This window comes from Corvus hawaiiensis, chromosome 2 (genome assembly GCF_020740725.1).
Source record: "Corvus hawaiiensis isolate bCorHaw1 chromosome 2, bCorHaw1.pri.cur, whole genome shotgun sequence".
Lineage (NCBI taxonomy): Eukaryota > Metazoa > Chordata > Aves > Passeriformes > Corvidae > Corvus > Corvus hawaiiensis.
The window spans coordinates 81,022,368-81,043,978 of record NC_063214.1 but is presented as its reverse complement, the minus strand read 5'-3'; the positions used below and the strand labels follow the sequence as shown (position 1 = coordinate 81,043,978).

The 21,611-nt window shown below is 40.3% G+C and overlaps 1 protein-coding gene across 1 annotated transcript in view; it reads right to left on the bottom strand.

Moving 5' to 3' along the window:
* The window catches only part of GPC6 (glypican 6), a 752,623-nt gene that overhangs the window by 12,239 nt on the left and 718,773 nt on the right, over nt 1–21,611 (bottom strand). The window contains exon 8 of the mRNA XM_048293560.1: nt 1,601–1,737. Coding sequence (XP_048149517.1) covers nt 1,601–1,737 — 137 coding nt within the window. The remainder of the gene's footprint in view (nt 1–1,600; nt 1,738–21,611) is intronic.

Here is a 21,611-nt window from a genome sequence, read left to right as displayed (position 1 = left end):
ATATATCTCTTACTGATGCATGCATCCTGGTGTGGCTCATGGCATTTAGCTGGGATGCCTGGAAATTCTGCTTAACTACTGGCAGTGAGTGCACTGGCCTGGGCTCATGTCTTTCAAAGCTCAATAACAAGAAAGGATAAAATAGAGAAAGAGAAGCTGCACATTTTTATTTCTCTCTTCACACTGTTCCTTTGTGATGAATCCTGTAATAGCCAGACGCTCCTCCTAGTATTTCTCTGAATCCTCAGGGGCTTTCTCTGGATCTGGGACTTAGCAACTAAGCAATGGCTCATGCTTTCGGACAGATTTGTTCACATGCATCCAAAAGTGGATTCAAGGGGCTAGCAGCGTCCCAAACAGCGCCCTCCTCTTGTCTGCAAAATGAATTCTTTTGAAGGTTATGTAATAAGGCTAGGAAAAAATGGTGTGCATTCAGCGTGAAACATCCCCCTGTAAACTGTGCTCCTTAATAAAATGATCAGATGATGAGATGGTGGGGTGGGTGCAATCTATTTATGTATCCATCCATCCATACGTCCATGTAAAATTACACTGAGCAGGTTTCTAAGTTTTTTTCCTATGTTGTCTAATTTTCACTGTTTTTATATTTTATGTGTTCGTCTCATTTTTTTCTACTGTTTGTTTGTTTGACTGGTTGATTGTTTTTTCTTATTGGCTCATTTTTGTATTCTGCCTTCATATGTATTGCCAGGTAAAAAGAAAAGAAAGATTCCAGTCTCTGAGTGCCAGAAAGTGTCACTTCTCTCGAGATTCAGCTGTCACCAGACACTCAAACCTCTCCATCCTCATGTCTACCCAAAAGCACAGGATACCGCTGTGCACCTGAAACCACACTGCCTCTGGCATGGTCCCTGAGCCAGTTCCTCCCTCTCTCAGCAGGGATAATCAGATCCTCTCCTCTGTCAGCTGATGAATCCACACTGGGACCTTTGGAGACACCTGCTCATCTGCTGGCTCCTGCTCTGCCGCAGCAGGGCCAAGTAAACTTCAAAATTAAAACTCACAGAAAACTCATCACAAATAAGGGCAGATGACCACAGTTATCTCTGAAGAAGTAACATAAGGTCAAATCTTCTACACAAGATAAGGAGGAGTGCTACATTTATTCTCTGGTGGTTATTTTTCATTTCTGCCCCACCCCCCCTGCCCCAGTAAATAGCCCTAAGCTTTGCCAGCCAATAGCAAGTAGAGTTGAAATTCCAATTTCTGTTTCATCCCTGTACGATATCCCAAGAGTGCAATTGCTTCACAAGCTGTCATTCCCAACACAGGGATGCTAAATGGACCTAAAGAGCTCTTTGAAATCTCAGTATAAATTATCCTTCTGTAGCCGAACCAATGCACATTTTCTGCCTTCACATGCTGACACGCTGTGCACATTTACCCTGACTCACACTCTGGCTTTAATGGCACTTTGACAATAAGTAATCTTGGCTACAAGCTGCATGCGGACAATGACTTGTTCTCCCCATTTCTGTTTCACCCTCATAAACAGTTTTGTGAAATACCCTCAGCTTCACGATCGCTTCAGGCCAGATGGGGATTTGGACCGGGTGGGGTGGAGAGGGGTCCACCTCACCTCGCCTTGGTGTGGCCATTCCAGCAGTCCTCCTCGACTGACGGACCGGCTGTCACTCGCTCATCCTTGCAGATTGTGTAGGGCAATGTTGACCAGAACTTTTTAGAGATCTTTAGCTTTTCCTTAATGTCTGTTACCTGATTAAGAGAAAATGAGAGGGAAAACAGATTAAAAACATAAGCCACACTAATTATAATGTTAAACAATACATTGTTTAAATTTGTAATGGTGATGATGGTGAAGGTTAAAAAAGCTAAATGTGCTAAAACTTAATTTCCTGTGTTTAAAAACAAGACACTCAGCATTTGAGTTCAGAACATACAAACAATCAAAGTCACCTTTTTCCACAGGCAAGACATTAATAAAAGCATGTTGCATCTTGCTCTTCCTGGTCTCCATTTGTCTAAGGTTTTCTAAATATACACCTTTTTAAGAATTAATATGCCTCACAGTCTGCTGAATATGAATTCAGTTAAACAGTGTACATCAGATAAACCCACCAGCTTGGTCATGTCTTAGAAAAATATTATATAGACAGCTACATGTGCAGGTTCTAAAAAATGGTTCAGTGCTGAGCTGATGTTGAACTGATTTAAGGTACACCGGCTGAATACATTACAGTACATTTGGATCTCAGTTATAGTGAGAAGTCATGCAGAGACTATATTCATCTTTGCTATTATGTGTAGATAAATATATGTAGCTGAATACAGAATCCGCATACAAGAAATGTTGGGACAGTATCGAAACAGTTTCTTTACCTTATAAATTCCTTGAACAAATAATTTAATTTGGCATGATTCAGGCAGCAAGCAGGAACAAACTGAATTTCCAGCATCGACATAATAAATAAATGCTCTGACTAAAATTTTATCAGTTCTTGTTTTGTGTATGGTATACTGGAGTGGGAAAATCTACAAGAATAGATAGAAGAAACAACAAAGGACAGACTACAAAGGATGAATGCTGCCACTGTTGTTCTTATGGAAACAGATGCATTTCACATTAAGTTGTAATAGGATTTAGGGGAGCTTGTTGAATAGCTTTTAAAGGAAATCGCTAAGCTTTGTTCTTTAAAAAACCAAGAAATAAAAGCTCTCCATTCTTCCATTCAGTTTTGAGATTATCTTTTAGGTTGTTGAGGTACAATATTGTACTTGGCTATTTATCTCTTTTATCTTTTTTTCTCTGGACATGATAGCTGTCCTCGCAAATGGCCCATGCTGCTTTGCCATGCTTAAACCCTGTGGAATGTCACTTTATAAGCCAGGAGATAGAAACAGCTGAGGATGTTATTTCAGAAGCACTGTTTGAATTTTCATCCACAAGAAATAAGTAGGACAGTATTTTTCTGTATGAGTTGTTGACAGTGTTTCTCGCCGTGATAGACACCTTATAAATCTCCTCCACATGCTTTGCCAAGCCCTAGTTGCTTTGTTTTCACATGAGATACTAGTGGCATTTGCAAGCCTTTAAAGTCTCAATAGGGGAGCCCTGTCAAGCCAAAAAATAAATTCCAGTTTACAGGCTGTGAACAAGGCTTTGACAGAAGTGGAGATGGTCTCAGGATGCCTGCCCTTTCTGATGTCTTTGGTGCATGGGACCAGGGTTTTTGGGGAGACAGCAGTCCCTCCTCTTCCCCTTCTGCTCATGCTGAGGGTAAAAACCCCTAGGTCTCTACTGGGACAGCTAACCAGCACAAGCAACTCAGTTAAACTGCCATGGTTCATGGCAGTTCATGGTGTGTAAATTCCTGCTAAGACACAGTGAGGATAGAGAAATCCTATAGAAAGTTTAAGGAAGAGAGTTCATAGGGTGAAGGATCCAGTCATATAATCAAAAGTTTATAGGGGAAAGTCAAAGGGATAGATTTTCTTATTATTGTTTGTGCCTGCATAACTACTTACACAAGCAATCTGATTGATATTGGTGGTGAGTAATTAGCTTTCAGAGCAGTAATTTCATTGCTTGCTGGAAGTTATGTAAAGCTATTCAAAACTCAGATGTTTAGAGTCACATTCAGATTTTGCCCATATTCAAATTAGAGCTGGTGCTCTAGGACTTGGGGACTTCTGTTTTGAACCACAAGTGATTCAACACCTGTTGGAAAGTGATTTTCCCCCTGACCCTTCTAAGGGCTGTAATTTGGCATAGAAGCCTTTCATTTTCACAGAAGCCAGCAAAAGAATGGAGAGAGGTTCTCACAGCTCACACATTGCACATGCTCTCCAGATACTCCCTGAAAATCAAAATGAGGACTCCCATTCCCCAGTCACTCCTGAAGATATTAAATGGGGTATGCATACTCTATATAAGATAACAAATCATTAAATTTCCTAACAGATTTTTAAAAAATTGGGGTAAGGGAGTACACCTGATAAAGTAAGATGGTCTTACTTTACTCAGGATTGTTGGTAAATGACAAGTAATTAAATCTCAGCGGCATCCTTCTGAGGTGTTATTCCCAGTTTAGAGCCTGGGGGGAAGAAGACACTTGCATGACTCACAAAAGGCAGCAACAGCAAAAATGACTACAACTTAGGGAAAGGTTACCATTTACAGCCTCTCTAGATGCCTTTGATTCAGGTGCCTTTTAACATTTTTTTATCTCCTTCAGATATTTCCCTTCACAGCTATCTCCCACCTCCCACCTCCTTGCTGCATTATTTCACTTTGGAACTTTACACAACTTGTGTGGACTCAGTCTCTGAAGTCTTGCCCTTTCCTGCTGTCTGACCAGACCTCTGTTAATCCTTCCTTTTTAGGAGTGGAGTTTGCACATCAGTTTAACTGGTTCCTTGAACCTCATCCTGAAACCTTCTGGAAGTGCAGTGTGATGTCTGACGGCTTTGCTAAAGGAATTCTGAACACTGATTGATTCACCTCCTCTTTTAGGGAGTGGCCTGATGGCCACTTCTGCAAGATCAGTGTTTGGGTTGGCAATGACTTTGGAGTACTTTTAATGTAACTTCAAATGCAGAATAGAATTAGGAGGTGTAATGCCTGCCATGACATGTTAAACTTTTGCCTGTGGGTTTCAGAGGCTTCAATTCTGGGATCTTGTCAAGCATGACCACAGAAATTCTCTTATTAGTCCCCATGGTTACACATGTTCCTCTGTACATTGTTTTGATCGCCACCCGCATTTAAAAAATATATAACAGGTGTACAGACCCTTGAAAATGAGATAAAACCCACTAAGGACTCAGTTAACATTGCTTGCTTGTGATTTATGATGTCAGACTACTGTATTCCCCAGTGACCTGTGGCCTTGTAAATGATTCCTTGGTATTTCCTATTCTTTGAATTAAAGATTAACTTTCAAGCTTGGTTAGGCTTCTGTGGAAACATTTAAATATGAGACATATGCAGTTTTGATATTTTACATATTTCTTTTCCACTTGCTCTAGCAGAGATTTATAGGGATTATGACAGCTGGATATCTTTGGCTGTAGCTAGCCTGATTTTCCCTAGTTATCTTCCTGACATAGCCCTGATATTATATTGAAATATCCTTTTTACAGCTACTTTGAAGGTGTGAAACTTGTTCTGAATCACAAAACTTTCTCATAAGAAAAAAGACATAGCAAGAACCATGCAAAGAGTTAAATTTTTAATTTATTGGGGGATATATCAAAATGGATATTAAAATAGCCTTGCCTTGATCTATAATTGCTAACAGAAGAAAGACATTACTATGTAAGTAAGAAAAGTTAAATATTTGCATCATTTGCAAAGAGAAACTCCTATCCAGAGTTACAGGAATGGTATAGCTACACATCCTACATTGAGAAATACAGTTTATTTCTTATTTCTGCCACTGACTTCTTATGTGACCAAGTCAGTCACGAATGTCATGCAATTCCCCAGCAGAACTTGGAATGGCACCCATGAGCTCAGTTCCAGGCCTACCAGCATGGGCTCAGACATAAAGTAAATAAAACTGACCCACGTTTCTGTCTTCTTTATTCACCTTTCACTCCAAAGTCATGAAGCAGGTTAAAAGCAAGCCTGTCACTTTAGTAGGAATTAGACCTTAGCATTCCTTGCTTTATTTCAGGACATTTGGATAACTGAGAACTCAGAGTAAGTGTTGAATACACCATGTAAAAATAAAAGTGTGCAGAATGCCAGTTTTACAAGGCATGAAAGACTGCAGAAGGAGCCTTGCTTGTGGAGCAGGCAGACAATTGCCAACAGAATCACTTTGGTTTAATTTCTGATGGAAGAATGCTTCTTTGGCAGAGTGATAAAGTGTGCTCAGAAGCAATTGGGGACAAAAAGCAAGTTTTAAATGTGGGTGCGCTAAAATAATTTTTAAAATGTAAATTCCATTTTTTTTCTTTTTGTCCTGCTCTGCCAAGTTCTTCTCTGTCAAGACCATCGCATACTCCTTCCAGATTTATCATCCCCACCCATATAATTCCTACTATCAAAGGTAAAGGACTATCAGAAGATGCTAAAATCATGTTCAAAGATGGTGAAATGCATGCCAACCTGATGTAGGTTAAAGGCAATAAATGGAATCAAATAATATGGAATCTTTATGTTAAGAAGAAATGGTTCCCATTAACCTCCCTTTCTTCTTCCTGATGTTTTTGAATTGCATTTTTTTTCTTGTTTATTCTGCAATTTGGGAAGATTTTCCTTGTGAAGTTCAAGCAGACTATTCAGTTTGCCTTTCTGTCAACACCTTCTCCTTGTGGATGTTCAAAGACATCTTGCTGTAAAGTCCATTGAGAATTAAGCCTTTATGACCTGGAAAAATGTACAAATGTTTCTGGTTCACTGGAAGTTGCTTCTCTGCAGTACCAGGGTGTCACCCCAGATATAGTACTGTGGGTTAGTATGTGGCAGCATAGATGTACAGATGGAAGATGTTTCAAGTGGCTGCTTGTGATGGGGTGCTGTAATTTCAGGGACTTCAGGCTGTGTGTGTAAAGTGTATCCTATCCTATCAGTGTATTACACTGAGAGAACAGCTAGAGACAGTGAGGAGAAAGAGGTCTGGCATTTTGTCTTGGAGAATAGACATGAAAGCAGCCATCACAGGCCATGTTTGTGTCTGTGTACTTTCTTTAGTCACATACTCCTTTGCCCTTTAATTCACAAGCAACATTTAACTAATGCTGCTTCTTCATGCTACATTATTTCCCAGTGAAAAGCCAGACATGTTTTTTGTTTCCCTGCTGCTTGCTTTCCCCTAGAAGCGTCTAAGACACGCAGCCATGCACTCAACACCCTTGCAGTCTTTATTAAAAATAATATAGACCTTGTATAATGGTGGGCAGCTGGATAATGGATTTATGGATATGGTGCTTGAGCAACTGAGCTGCATGTGGAATTGTGAGAGACATGCCCTTCATCATGGGCATGGCCAGGTAGGAAGAACAAACAGTTCACCACCATCTGATTTGTGTTCTGCCCTGCTAGCAGAAAGCTGCGCCAGGCTTTCATCCATCGATTTATGTCCATTAGGGATTTAATCTGAAAGCATTCTAAGACTAACAGCCAACAATTTATTTAAAAGGACTAGGTTAGCAAGCACATATTATATACCGTTCCTAACTAACTTGTTATGTTTATGTGTCTGCTACGTGTGTGTCACAGTCAGGGCAAGAATCATATGTCACAAGCAGCTTAGCATAGCACGGCTGGGTATTTTAACTGACATACAGTTTTCCTTGTAAAAGGGGCTTAATGAAAAGCAGCTAATTTGGGCCCTGAAGTTTTAGGGGCTGTCCCTCAAGAAAGATGTGTCTCCTGTATGTCCTTTGTTACATCTGCCATCTTCATATAGATATCTCAGAGGCACTAGGCATTTATCTATAAGCAACTGAATCGGGCTCGCTCTATCTCACACAGCTAGAGGATCTCTCTCAGAAGTTTTTTTAAAGGCACCTTCATTTCTCCACTGATTTGATGTAGGGCGCTGAGGCACACATTTTTGTTTAGAATGGCTCATTAGGTGCCCAAAATTTTCATGCACACTAGGCACCTCAGTGAGGGTGACTTGCTTCGCTTATAAAACAAGTGAGGCAGAACTTTATTTGCTCTCTGTGGAATTTTTTTTTTCATACATTATACATTTCCATATTTTCTCACAAAATAAACTTAAATGCCAAGCAGTTGCCAAACCACCACACACTTGAAGGTGGATTATTCTCAGCCTTTTAAAAAGTGAAGCGTGTGCCCCATGGATTCAGCAGGATTTGAGTTTCGCGTTGCCCCAGCTGCCAGGGAGCACCCTGGATTTGGGGGGCCCTCGAGATGGCAGTGTTGCTCACTCTTTAGGCTGCTGCCAGCCCCCCTCGCCCCCGCCCAGCACACCCGCTGTGCTTCCCAGAGAATAAGACTGTAGATTGTTCCGCTGAATATAAAACTGACAACCCTGTTATTTTAAACTAGAAAGTGACAGGCTGTTATTTTAATGAGGTCTGCCAGTGCCAAGGTTAACCAAAGCTTTATTTTCCCTACAAAACATTAAGGCTGTGGTTCTAAAAAGGGGGCTGTGAAATTTTATGGTTATTGATACTTTCTCAGGGCAGAGAAGTTCTGAGAATTTCACCCAGGTCTTCTTGCTCAACAAATGCTTTTTGGTTTTCCACCCCCGCTTTTTTTTTTTTTTTGACTTTGTGACTTTAAATGGTCCAGAGCTTTACCAATAACTGCCTGCCCATGATTCATGTTTCTGAATCTGCAGAAAAGCAGATGACAGCTCTTCTAATCAAGAACTAATGCAGAATCCCAGTTATAAAGCACAAATGGGCGCTTGGGTAATTTTTGAAATAAAACAAATGAGCCAGGCGACTTTCCAGAGGTAGACTTTTCTCATCAGAGTATTTTAAAGTAAAATGAAAGGATTTTTTGCTGTCATTGTCTCTGAGAGCTATCACCTCTTTGACAAGAAAAAAGTTAAGGCCTTTAATAACAGTAAAGAATGGCTGTTAACCTTACCAAATTCTCAGAATAACACATATATAAGTTCAGAGGGTTAGGGTACATTCAGCTTCCACACTAATACTCCTACATTTATGTATCTACATTCACATCACAGTCCCCAGAAACCCAACACTGACTCACTTAAGTTTCTAGTGCCTTTTGAGACACCTGCAGTGACCTGAGAAAGACTCCTATAATTTGTGATTTATATGTGACCACCCAGGGTACTGTCTTGGATGACCTGGTTGAACTGTGTTTCACTGAGCTTTGACCTGAAACACGCATTTTAAAACAATCCAGGTTGCCTACTGCACGTTTTTTCAGGAAAATAATTTACAGGTCTGCATGAGGGCTGACATGATCTCGCAGAAGGCTCCTTGCCATCTGTGGCCCGGAAATGCTGGTGTCACGCTGCGTGCTCGCTGGCTCCAGGGGCAGGTACCATTGCCCAGGTAGGGGCTAGACAGTCACTGCTCACAGCTGACAGCCTTGTGCTCCAAAAGAAGACAAGTAAAGCAGGCATGCGCCTTTGGCGCTGCTACTTTTCTGTGTCTTAGCCCTCACCTGGAGATCCTACCTTCAGCAGTCTCCACAGCCTTGCAGAGAGCGTAATGTTGTAATGTTGTCTCACATCATCAAATAGACCCTTCTTTTTTAATAAAACACTAACATTTTTGCTTACAGGCAGGTAGAGCCTGACACAAAACTCCTCCCACATTCAACATTCATTTTGGCTGAGGACACACGAAGTGCAGAAGTTTGTCCAATGGTGGAGCAACCTGGGCTAATGTTCTTTCCATAAATGTGTCCATTTAAGCTCTACACTTTGACCCCCAGTAAATAAAAACCTTGCTTTTGGAAAGTAGAAGGTACTGGAAACATCAGTGCCCTGAAATGGAAATCTGTAGGACCTGAGGCAGCTTTCCCCTTCCGTGCAATACCTAGGAGCAGTGCTAAAATGCTGGTCTATAAATCTGATTCAAGCAAATCCAAAGCACTCGGAGGAATCAGCTTTTTATTGCAGATAAGTATAAAAGTAGCAACAGAAATATGCTGGAATCTTAAAGATAAAATGCCAGAGGCTTTTCTGTGGCAAGGCTAAGCCGTTAAGCACTGATTCTTTCTGAACAGCCCTTCATCCCTCCGAGCAAAAATGTTAATAGCTAATGTAAACAATTACTAATAGAGTATTTCAAGCTTACACAGACTTTCATTTGTCCTGGAAATGTTCATCTGGTACCTGTAGTGAAGTGGCTGTTTCTTCTCTTAAAACTCAAGGGTTTAAAAGGAACTGCATGTGTTATAGCAGACAAACAGTTCAAGCCTCCCAAGAGCTGTGAGAAGTGTAAGATTTCAAAGGGCAGCAAGAGCTGGGATATGTCCTTTCATAACAGCAAGGATAATTTTACTTCATACTTGAAGTAGCCTTACATTTTACTTCACTTCTTCTAGTAGTTACTTCTTGACATAGCTCCTTTGCTTTCCAAACTGAAGTTCTCAGTGGACTCTCAATGACTCAAAGCCAAACTTTTCAGACCCTCTTATCCCAGGGGATCACCAGGACCCACAGACTCAGCCTGAGGGACAGCAGCTGCAGAGAGCAAGGCATTAGAGCTGGTAGAGTGCTCTTCTCCACATCATAATCTGGATTAATAGTGTCCCCATTATTAATGCTTTATGGGAATACCCCAAACTTGCAACCGTATGCAAACTCCTGCTTGTTCTAACATCATAATTTATTCCATCCAAAATTAATCCCCTGTTAGGGGATTTCCCTTCCCTAACACCTCTGGTTGCCAGTCACACTCTTCTGGAACCGGAGCTTGTTTTCAGTGGCCTGGATATTTTCCTTCTGGATTATTTTAAACCAAATATATACAAATATGCATTATTACAAGTGGTGAATTTATGCAGTCAGGAAAAAATTAAAAGTCAGCATGGAGGCTTTGTCACATTGCATGTGGTCATTACAGTGATGTGTAGTTTTGGGGTTTTTTGCCAAGTTTTCTTTCCAGACTCTCTGAGGAAGATGCCATAATCTCATTTTCAGAGTTGTTTCGGAGATGAGAGAGTTATAAACAAATTGGTGTTAAATCACATGCAAATATAAATTGTTAAAACATCTAAGTGAAAATCACAAAATATTTAGAATGAAGAAGGTAATGTTTTCAGAGACACAAAGTTATGCAAAAAGATATTTCTGGCAGGGCGACTAGGCTCAGCAGGGAAAGTGCTTATCAGGAAAACAATCGGAGTCAGAGAGAGCCTTGTAGTGTCAATCTGCCATGTCAATATACTAATGGCTTTCATTGTCTTCCTACTGAGCAGGGGAGCTGAGGTGGAGTTGCACTCTCTTGTCCTTTCACTAGAGGATTAAGTGCCCCAATTATTGGATCCTCACGGAACAACTGCACAGAGCTTCCTCAGGGCTTCCAGGGACTCACGCAGATGCAGACAGGAGATGTAGAGGTTGGGTATGGGTCCAGCTACTGCTGGTGTTCAAGAATCATTCTAAAAGAGGGAAGAAATTTAATTTCAGATTGAAGTATAGCAAAGTAATGGGGTGCTCTCGTAAGATTTTATCCTAAAGCAGCAAAAATCTAATGAGACTAATTGATTCCCTGTTTTCTGCCATGGCTGGGTGGAAAGTAATGAATTTAGATACTCTTGCAAGACTGGTGCTCAATCTAATACTGAATCAGGAAATGGACCACTTCTTTGGTTCTCCTTGAAGCAGATATGCATGTCTGGAGTCCTCAGTCTGAGCCCTGTGACTTGGTGAGCACTATGAATTTAAGGTGCAGAGCTCACCTCTGCCATAAATTCAATACACTGCAAAACCATTTGTGAAATCTAATCTGGACAATTTAAAGAGCAAACACCTATGGATAAGAACGAGCACAGTTTCCAGCACTTGAGGCATACTGTGTGAATTTGAATGAGGTGTCTGTCCCAAAGAGTTTTTTATTCCAAAGGGAAAAATGAAGAGAAGAAAGGAATACCCCATATAGATGAAAAATAATTGTATGCCAAGCAAATTACTTGAAATCAGAGAGTCATTGGATAAGCAAAGCATTACCCCTACATCTCTAGTACCTTCCTTACAATGAAAACTCTATTTTCCCTTCTTGAATACTGCTTTAGGTAAAAAGCCTCCCCATTTCTCCAAACATGTCTACCTAACAGTAGTGATATAGCACAATTCAAGCTATATTTAAATCAAGCAGGTAAACACAGCATGCAGCTAGGCTTGGTGTTACTGCTTGACTATTTGTTGTGGCTCTTGGGCAGGCTTTCTAGCTTGCCATCCATCTCCCTGCCACCGCAAGCATGCTGCTGGCATCTGGGAACTTTATGTCACCACACTGCTGAGGGGTACACACCACTTTCTGGATGCTGTCAAGGGAAGGGGCCTGAGTCACGAAGCTGTGTATGTAAACTTGATTTTGTCTTTTTTTTTAAAATTTTTGTCTTTTTTCTTTTTGTCTTTTTTTTTTCCCCTCTCTTTTTGTTTTTGCTGGTCTTTTGGTTTTTTTTTTTTTGCAACAGGTACCAACCTCTTTTCTGGGCTTGCACCCTCCCCTTCCCTTTAGTGCTAATGCGAGAGGCCCCGGCATCACAGAGGCTGTAGGGGGAGGACAGGCTGCATGGCTCGGCAGGGACAAGGATGCTGGCACTGGGATATTTCCAAATACAAATGGAAAATGGGAATGCATCAGTTCTGCATCTTCTGCTGTGGGCTGTGAGGGCAGGGTGGGTGGTGAAAGGAAAGCTCCAGGACACGAAGCAATCAATTTGCAATGGATAGCTAGTGAGTCACTTCACAAAGAACAGTAAAATATTCTTGTCTCATTCTTCTCTCAAAGCCCAGGCAATCCTGCCTGCTCTTCACAGCTGTCTCTGAGAACAAACAGGTACAACTGAGCTGCGGAGCTGCCTATAGCTGGCAGGCAGCCTCCTGCCAGTTACCCCTCTTGATGGAAGCAAGTAGCTGGACAGAAGATCAATGCTTGCTCCTCACACACAGGCAGCTTAAAAGCAGCCCAGCCTCTGTGCCAGCCCCTTCACGATGGAGGCAGCTGTGCACTGGTTATTTATTTGGCTTTTTTTTCAAAGTGCCTACCCCACCTTAGTCTGCTGATGCTTTTCAGCCACACAAGACATTTAGTTATCACAGGTTGTGTTCCCACGGTCAGGAGTCTATCATAAAAATAATGACATTATAAAAGCAACAAGTACTGCAGTTTATTTGCCTCCAAAATCTAGCAGCTTTGAAATTCATGTTTCAGGGGAATTAGTAATAGTCACGAAAGTGGAAAATTGTATTTGTTTTACCATAAGAGTGAAGACTGCAGATTTTAAGAAAATCAGTTTCACAGGATAGGGAGTGAAAAATCTAGAAAATTTGCCATTTTTTCTATAAAAAGTAAATCCAGAGTTCTTCACAGCATAGAAAATACTCAAAATGGAAAAAAAATATACAGCCTCACAATGGGTAGTTTCATAAAGGAGCGAAATATAATAATAGAAACATTCACATTTTCTGTCTATTTTAATTATTTTCCAGTCAGGAGCTCTTCAGCAGACAGAAGAGATTATCCTCACTGAGTCAAAGCTACCATTGATACTGAATGCATAAAATATAGGCCACTGCCTGAAGAATATTTTCAAGATCCCATTAGGATCCTGAGCTTCACAAACTCTCTTATTCCTTATTCTGTTAATTGGAGTACTTCAAGAATGTCATTTGAAAAGCTGGGATTTGGTGACTTGGAGCAGAAAAGGATCAGGAAGGTAGTGGCACACTGTAGAAGGATCCTAGTTACCCCCTGTAGGAGTTGATACAAGTATGTGAGGAAAGGCCAAACTGTGCCATCTCCGAACTACCTGTGGGAGTAGAGACACAAGCTTGACAGAAAAGAAATAGGATTTTTGGCAAGGGAGAGGGAAAATTTCCCTTCTAAAATATTTTCCTCCAAAGGGCTCAGAGCAGTTTGAGAAGTTGAACTATAAGGAAAAATTATGAGGACTCACCTAAAATAAAAACTCACTTAATTGTTTTAACCATCAAATCATTCAGTGGCAGGGATCACCTTATAATTTATAGCACATTTTTGAGTCACTGCAAATTTATTTCAGTACTTCCCTGAAAATTTCCTGACAGTAATTTATGCAGGCCAAAGTCATATTCTGTCAAATGTGTCTCAGGCTATCATTGATCATCTGTCCATCAAAGCCAATAACAGTAGACACAGGGAATTTGAAAAAAAAAAAAAGAAAAGGAAAAAAAATAATAGAGGAACAGAAATATTTTATAATGAATAAGATAACACTTAGGATAAAAAAAAAACCCAACAGATGAAAATGGGTTTCAGACAGACCGTTCCGCTGCTATTCACTGCTGTTACATCTTTGCAGATAAGAACAGCAGTTCCTAGAGGGGACCTGGTGTTTGTGGAGGAAAGGGAGCAAATGTACAATTGCTCTCAAATGTACAAATGCTCAGAGAGGAGTGGCTTGAAAAAAATTAAAATCCCCGTGGAAAGAAACAGCTCACCACCAGTTTTTCTTTATTTAATTGCTATGTACAACAGAGTAAAGAACATGAAGCAAATGCAGTGTTCAGGGAAAAAGAAAAAAAGGGAAAATTATACTTATTAGCATGCCTTTTATTCTGCACTGTTAACATCTTGCTGTTGTGTAAAAAGATTGCCACAAGGAAGAACAAGAAGCAGGAGAAGTACAGAATTCTAATTGAGTTTTCCATCCTAAACAAAATACCGTGATGATTGCTCATTCATTTGGCATTCCTGCTCTCCCTGAGTCAGCACTCTGAATGGCAATAGCCTCCTGTGATATTTCTGAGCAATGGCCTGACCTATGGGTCATTTGCCAGCAGAGCAAACAGTTGTTGACTACCCTGCCCTTAATATCAAGCAAGGAGCTACATTCTCTCTGGTTCATATCTTGAGCCACAAATGGGCACATATGAGGAGGACAAGTTATTCAGCAGCTATGAAAAGGGGTGATGAGGTTCAAATTATTTTTGTCACAGTGGTAATAACTTGCACTGCAATATAATGAAAAATTCATTACTTCTTATTTTACTGGGTTATTTTTTCCTTTTTCTTTTTCTATTTTATCTCTATCTCATTTTCTTCTTCCTTTGTGCAGAACAGAATCTCCTTATTCCACTGTTTCGTTTGGCTCTGTCTGTCCTGCGTGGTTGGGGTACACTGAGGTTGTGGTCTGGTAGCCATCTCCCAGGGTTATGATAGCTCCAGCTCTGGCCTGTGAACACCTGAGGGGAAACATGAGTGAACCCTTGCAGGCATGAAGAGATGGGAAGTGGCTTAAGAGACTCTTCCTTGGCACCCCACTCTATGACTCTGCCAGTGTGAGCATAGCTAAAGGGCAGGAGATTTTTTGGGTCAAAGCATGTAGGGCTGTGCAGTGCAGACATGGGCTTTTGTTGGGCTATTTTTCCAAGCATATCCATTTTTCAGGACTAGCAGATCATTCCACATGTGTACATGGACATATACTCCCCTATACTTAACTGTTACTGCATGCCGAGGTCATCTAAGTTGGATACTACGGGAAAAACTGTAATTCCCATCCAGTCTTTATACCCTGATTTCCTTTCCCAGAAAACAGGAATTACAAAAGTTTTGGGAGGTGTGTATTTGAGTCTTGACAGTCTGGAGCTGGTGCCAAGCCAGAGGGGTTAGCCAGTCTGAGCATCCAGAGCAGCTGGATGCTGTCATTTAGCCTTTGCCTGTGAAGCTGTGTGAAGTAACTCACTTTTAGGTATGCCAAGTCAGCATGCAAGAGGTTAAAGCATATTAAAAAAAGTTTCAAGAAACTTTCCCTAGAAACTAAAGTTGCCTGTAGTCATAGAGCAGATGTACTTCTTTGGAGCAGCTATAAATCCTTTGAGTACCCTAATAAATACACTGCATATTCATTGGAACAATGTGCCCCATGGATTTAAACTGCATCTTAACACTTTTTCCTGAAAATAATTATCACACCTATTAGAGGCTATATTTGGGATTTTTATCCTTATACATATATCTGCTTTCCTCTCTCTAGACAGATATTCTGCCATGAAGGATGTGTGCCTTTGCAGCCTGATTTTCTCCCCAAAGAACAGAAATAACCCTATGAGTATACACTGGGGCACTGCTTACAGTTAAATCAAGGTGCCCTTGAATATGGCTGGAAGCTACAGGCACCGAAAGTTCTACTTTTAAACTCTTTCAGGAGCAACACAAACCTTAGTGCACAAAATACATTTTCTAAGGGTCTCTTTTCATATCAATCCATTGGATGATCATGCCGTAATCATGACAAAGTAGTTGAACAAGAACTTCAGAGCAGCGTAATCTTGGTGATATTTCTGTTAACTGGTTTTCCAAAACACTGTGTTGGTTGCTGTTGCTGCTTTGGAATGACTTTCTGAGAAACATCTTCACTGCAAAATAAAGCCAAATGAAAGCTCTGTACTTTAATATTTTTTAAAGACTTGACAAGTTAGATTCAAGTGATGCTGCCTAGGTTGGATTTGGATTCTTGGGACAGTTTGTAGATGATTTAATTTTTCCTTCTGAATCAGACAACAGGCAGGTATCAGTACTAGGATCTTCATTTTTCTCTGAAATTCAGAAGGAATTCAGTAGGTAGAAAAGATTTTTAAAAATCCCAGAAAAAAACAGATTGAAGAAACTCCCACAAGAATAGCACAGATTTATGAAAAATCCACAGAGTATTCTTACCACAAAGAGAAACAAGATGTTATAATAATGGGGAGAAGGCAAACAATGCACAGGGACAGCTCAAGTGTGCCCAAAAGGCAAACTGTAAATAAGTTCAAATACAGAAAGAAAGACATGCCTGATAACTCCAGGAACAGAATTAAAATTCCTTTTGATGAAGGTACAACGGATACATGTAATCATATACAATGAAGAACAAAATTATTTTGTGAAGAGTAAATTCACAGCATGCTGAAATCATTCCTCCTTGCATTAATTTGACCCCAAACACCAAGAGCTGGTCTTGCTTGAACGTGATGGGTGGTAGCTTGTATTACAGCTCAGAACAATGTTATTTTCATCACAAAGAGAATTTTCCCAATACAATGCTGGGAGCAGATAGCTCTGGTTGTAGTCCTTAGGGACAACAAGCTAAGCTACTTTCTCTCAGCAGACAGATGATTTCTAGGTGTTCACCTCAGCAAAGAAAAAGTACTATTCAAAAAGTAGCAATCCATACTTGAGGACTAAAGCACCCTGCAAAATCCAAGAGATATTTCCTCATAACATGTAAAATACAATGCATACTGACATCCTCCAGACGTGTGGATGAGACGCTTCACATAGAAAAGTAATGATACTGTGAAAGCCACAAATACTCAGGTTTGCTGGAGGCTTGCAGTACAGTAGTCACAAAATGATCTGTGTATTCACTTGTAAAAAGAAAACCTGTTTATGAACAGCAAAGCCATATGAAAGCATGGCTCCTCTACCAGCAGTAATATTCATGAAGTGTATTTTGAGCTGATATGGAAATACATCACATATAAATTACCTATGATTTTCGGTGTTTAAAATTTCAAAAATGACAGCAAATGTAAGGCATATTCCCTCTTTCTCCTGCTCTGAGAAGTCAAAACAAAAGTACTAATATCTTTCTAATGAACCATTGTTTTGTTTATCCAGAATCCAAATAACACACACAGGCTGAGAGTCAGCATAACCCACTGTGTTGCAAGAAACTTAAATCAAATCTGATATTAAATCAATGTCCTGATGATTTGCTTCCCCACAGCACTCTCATTCCCACAACAGGAAGGCTGACAAAACTTAAATTAGTAGTGCATCATAATAAATACTCATTTAGATTAGCTTTTTTGGAGCCAGGAACAGATTTTAGCCAGTATTAAGTGCTTAATTCTCACTGACTCTTGTTTTTTGGGGGCATGCACGTTATCCCCAGACCATCTACTCTCCATAAGATGTAGGTTACATCAATGAATACACTGATCTCACATGTCTTAGGCAGGAATGCTGCTGAATGTGGTGCTTTGTATGGTCTGCTAGGGGAGCTGGCATGCTAAGTTCCAGGAAGACTGAGCAGAATTGCTCACTCAAGTTTTTTATTGAACCACATAGTCCAGCACAAAATAATACCAAATTTTCAAGAAAACTCTAATTTATATTTCTCCTATATTTGAAAAATTATAAATGTAAGTATGCTTGTATAAGCATACATTTTTAAACCTAGAATCAATAATACTAACCAGTAGACACTGAAGATAGATCTGTGTTACTTCATAAAAATAGGAAAAGGCACAAGCATGGGACCTCAGGTTGTTCACGGTGCTAAATTGCTAATATGTTCCCTGGAACTATGCTCAATCACTCCAAGCACTTTCTCCATCACGATGTCCTGCCATGGCTTGGTGGAGAGTTCAATCCAGAGATGGCTTCTAGCAGGCAATGCACACGAGACTGCATATTTATGATACCCTATGCTCTGTGCAGCTCTCTAATGCTATCCTGGCAGGCTTCGCCTTCTCTTGCACAACCATACATCTTTCCTGCCATGTTCAAGGGCACAATGACACATATGCTCAGTTCAGTGCTGAATGGATGGACCACAGCACAGCTCTCACATTATTTCAGATTGTGTAAACTGCAAACACAAACACACACAAACAGTGTTTTTAAGAGCACAGCAATACAATGAGGGACACACAGGAGGTCCAGGACCAAGAGGTGTGGTCTGTGGGTGCAAGCAGTTTGCTTTTGTGTAAGTGAGTCCTCATCAGTGTGAACAAGGCACAGTTTACATTGCATTGCCTCAAAATGCCAGGATCATATCCGATTTCTATTTAGTGGTGTCAATGTACCCTTATAGGTAGGCCAGGCTGATGTTTGCAATACATATGGAAACTCCTTTGCCTAACTTGGTGGATGTGGTCCAGTTGCCCAAATGTTGCCATTACTGTTGGAGATGCCCCAGAGAATGCCACCTGGATTTCAGCTCTTGTTTCAGAAGGGTGCATGACTGCTATCCTGCTCAGTCATTGCTGTGACACATACCTTGTGCCACATGTGATTGTCCCCTGCAGATGTCTCACATGATCTACATCATTTCAAATGGCAGTAGGTACCACATGTAAGCAAATACATTGAGCTCCCACAGTGAAAATGTTAGGCGCATTCTAAATGCTAAAATACCTGATACCTATGTATCTCATGCTTGTCCAACACTGATGGAAGCACTTGGGAAGTGCTTCTTTTCCAGCAACTCAGAAGAGATGGTCTGCAGGCTGGGGACAGACTGCAGATGGAAACAATTAGGAGAACTGGAACGATGAAGTTCACAGAGAGTTGGACATTGAAAATGGCAAAAAAAATCATGCTTACTTAAGGCAAACTGGGATGAAAACTTAATTTCTGGTCTATTTTAAATTGGAAAAGCTAGTGGTAGGAAAAAATATCTCTGTGAACTGAATGTATTTATCATATTTGTTTGTACTTTGGAGTACACACTTAGACCACAAGAAATTCAAAACTGTGACTTCACGCTCTGAACACCTACTGAATCTTCATTGTGACTCACCCAAAACCTAAGAAAATGAATAGAAATTTTTATATTGACCTCACTGAACTTAGTATTAGGCTCTAGGTTTCCTTTTCTATGTACAGTTTGATTTGTGAACGTTATGCCCGGGTTTGTTTTAAGAGGGTGTCGGAGTTAATGCGCCATGTCCACATTTGCACACTTTGGATGAATGAGCAGAGGCTTCCTGCAAAATGACTGTAAGCCAGTGCTCAGGCCTGCTGAGAAACAAGGCCATTTGCTGAAAAAGCTGAGTATAGTGTTATTAGCCTAACTGTGGGGTCTAGTAAAGGAATGTGGCATCATGTATTAATAAGTATTCTGCACCTCCTGTTTACCTGGAACAAGAATTCGTTAGTTTGCTCACTGATTCCAAACTCCATTAACATCACTCCAGAAAAGACAGTCCAATCTAACTAAAATGAGTTCGAATATATAGGCAAATAAAAGGATGCTTGCTGTATCCTAACATGGGTATATTTTCATTGTCTTCAATGAAAGTGCTGTTCCAAGCACCATGAGAACCACAGAAGTTATTGTGGCAGTACAGGCAGCCATGAAAGAGACCACACATCTGGTGTCACTGCTATAAAACAGCAGGCTATACTTATTATAGAATGCCATTTATAGTTCAAAGCTCCTCATGGAGGGTTAAATGCTTTAAATACTTATGATTGATGCCATAATGGCAGAGTCAATAATGTCTAAATGACGTCATCTTAGTGTTCCTCAAAGCTGAAGGCATTCCAAAAAGACAGGTACTATAAAACTACAATTTTTCAAAATTGGACAATACAATTTTTATGCTGCACTTCTGTATCTTTTCTGCCTATCATTAGTTCTAATAGAATAGACAACACTGATGATGCATTCACAATTTAGTAATGTTTCATCTGCCTTCCAAGCCTAAACAAATAAGAAACTTTATAGGCAAGTTTTAATATCCTTTAATTGCAACTCTGAAACAATTGGTGTTCCACTGATAAACAGTAAAAGAAACCTGGATTTGTGTCTCTTGCTGCACTGTATTTGTTCATACTACATGTAAAAGGGGTGATAGTAAAGTGTGTGGAATCTGCTCCTAAGGATTGTCCAAAGGGCAGGGGCTGGACATACCCCACACAAGTGCTCAAGCTCTCAGTTCTTACATCAAGTGCAAACCAAGCTGTTGGCACAGAGACCAATCACTAAAGAACACTTGTAAACTGGAATGAGGGTAAGTCGCCTCAAAGACATGCTAACTAACAGGGAGGGATGGGAGATTTCTAATCACTGTGGAACTTCACAGCCAGGCTCATTCACACTCCCACACTTTATCCCAAGATATTTCAATGCATTTCCTTCACGCTACAGAGTTCATCAAGGAGAATGTTCTTGTATTAGGATGGGTGACAGGTGATGGATAAGCCTCTTTCTAGGAAGATGGGAGGTTGCGGTCTCATCAGCCAGGGAAAAGAATTAAACCTAGACTTTCCATGTGCCTGTGAGTGCTGTCATAATGAGCTTTGTCATGCATGATGCCCATTTTGGAAGACAACCTCTGCTCAGTGGTTCAAGGTGATGCTATGATGAACATAAATATATATATATGATCCAGGTTACATGTGGAGGTGCTTCCTGGTACTGATGGGTAAAACACCAAACATGTCAAGGAAGTCAAGATCTAAAATATCAGTGTGCCCTAAGCAGTGACTGGTTATTTCTATCTAGTGGTTCCCAGATATTTTCAGCCAACAAATCACTGCTAAATTTTACTTTCCCACGGGTAATTTTTATTCCTTAGAAACGCATTACTCAAAAAATTCTAAATGGAATTATTTTATATGTTTCCAAGACCAAGCTTGCAGACTGTTGATTTAAGTTCTGGAAATTGTGTTGCATCTCACAATGTGGCAAAAATCTGTCCTCAGATATGACACAAGTAGTGCTAATGCCTGGCTCAAAGATTTGGATTCAGCTCTCGGCTCACTCAGTGTGTCCATTCTCTTTGCATCTAGCCCTAAAAGATCTGATTCCAAATTCACTGACAGCAGTGGGAAGATTGGTATTGGCACTGGGCCATGTCCTAATGAACAGATAGATACACATAGCCCCAAAACTGTCATTCAAATTTGTATCACTGGTGTTTCCATTGCGCAGTACTGATGAGCTAAATTGCAAAAAGAATAAACATTTACTTTTTGAAAATGAAGACTTTAATAACTCATTGTTTGAGAAGAAAAGAAAGAATATAAATTGAGAGAGAGAGGACATAACCTCAGTAAAAGAGGAGTTTCAGCCAAGAGTCAAATAAGGAAAGTGATTTGTTTTTAAAATCTCTAAAAGGCATTGGAGCAAAGCTTAATCCTTGGACACTATGCATATATTAACCTCCACAAAGACTTTGATCAAATCTTTAAATGTCATCAGCCCCCTTTCTGTTTCTTCCGGGCCATAT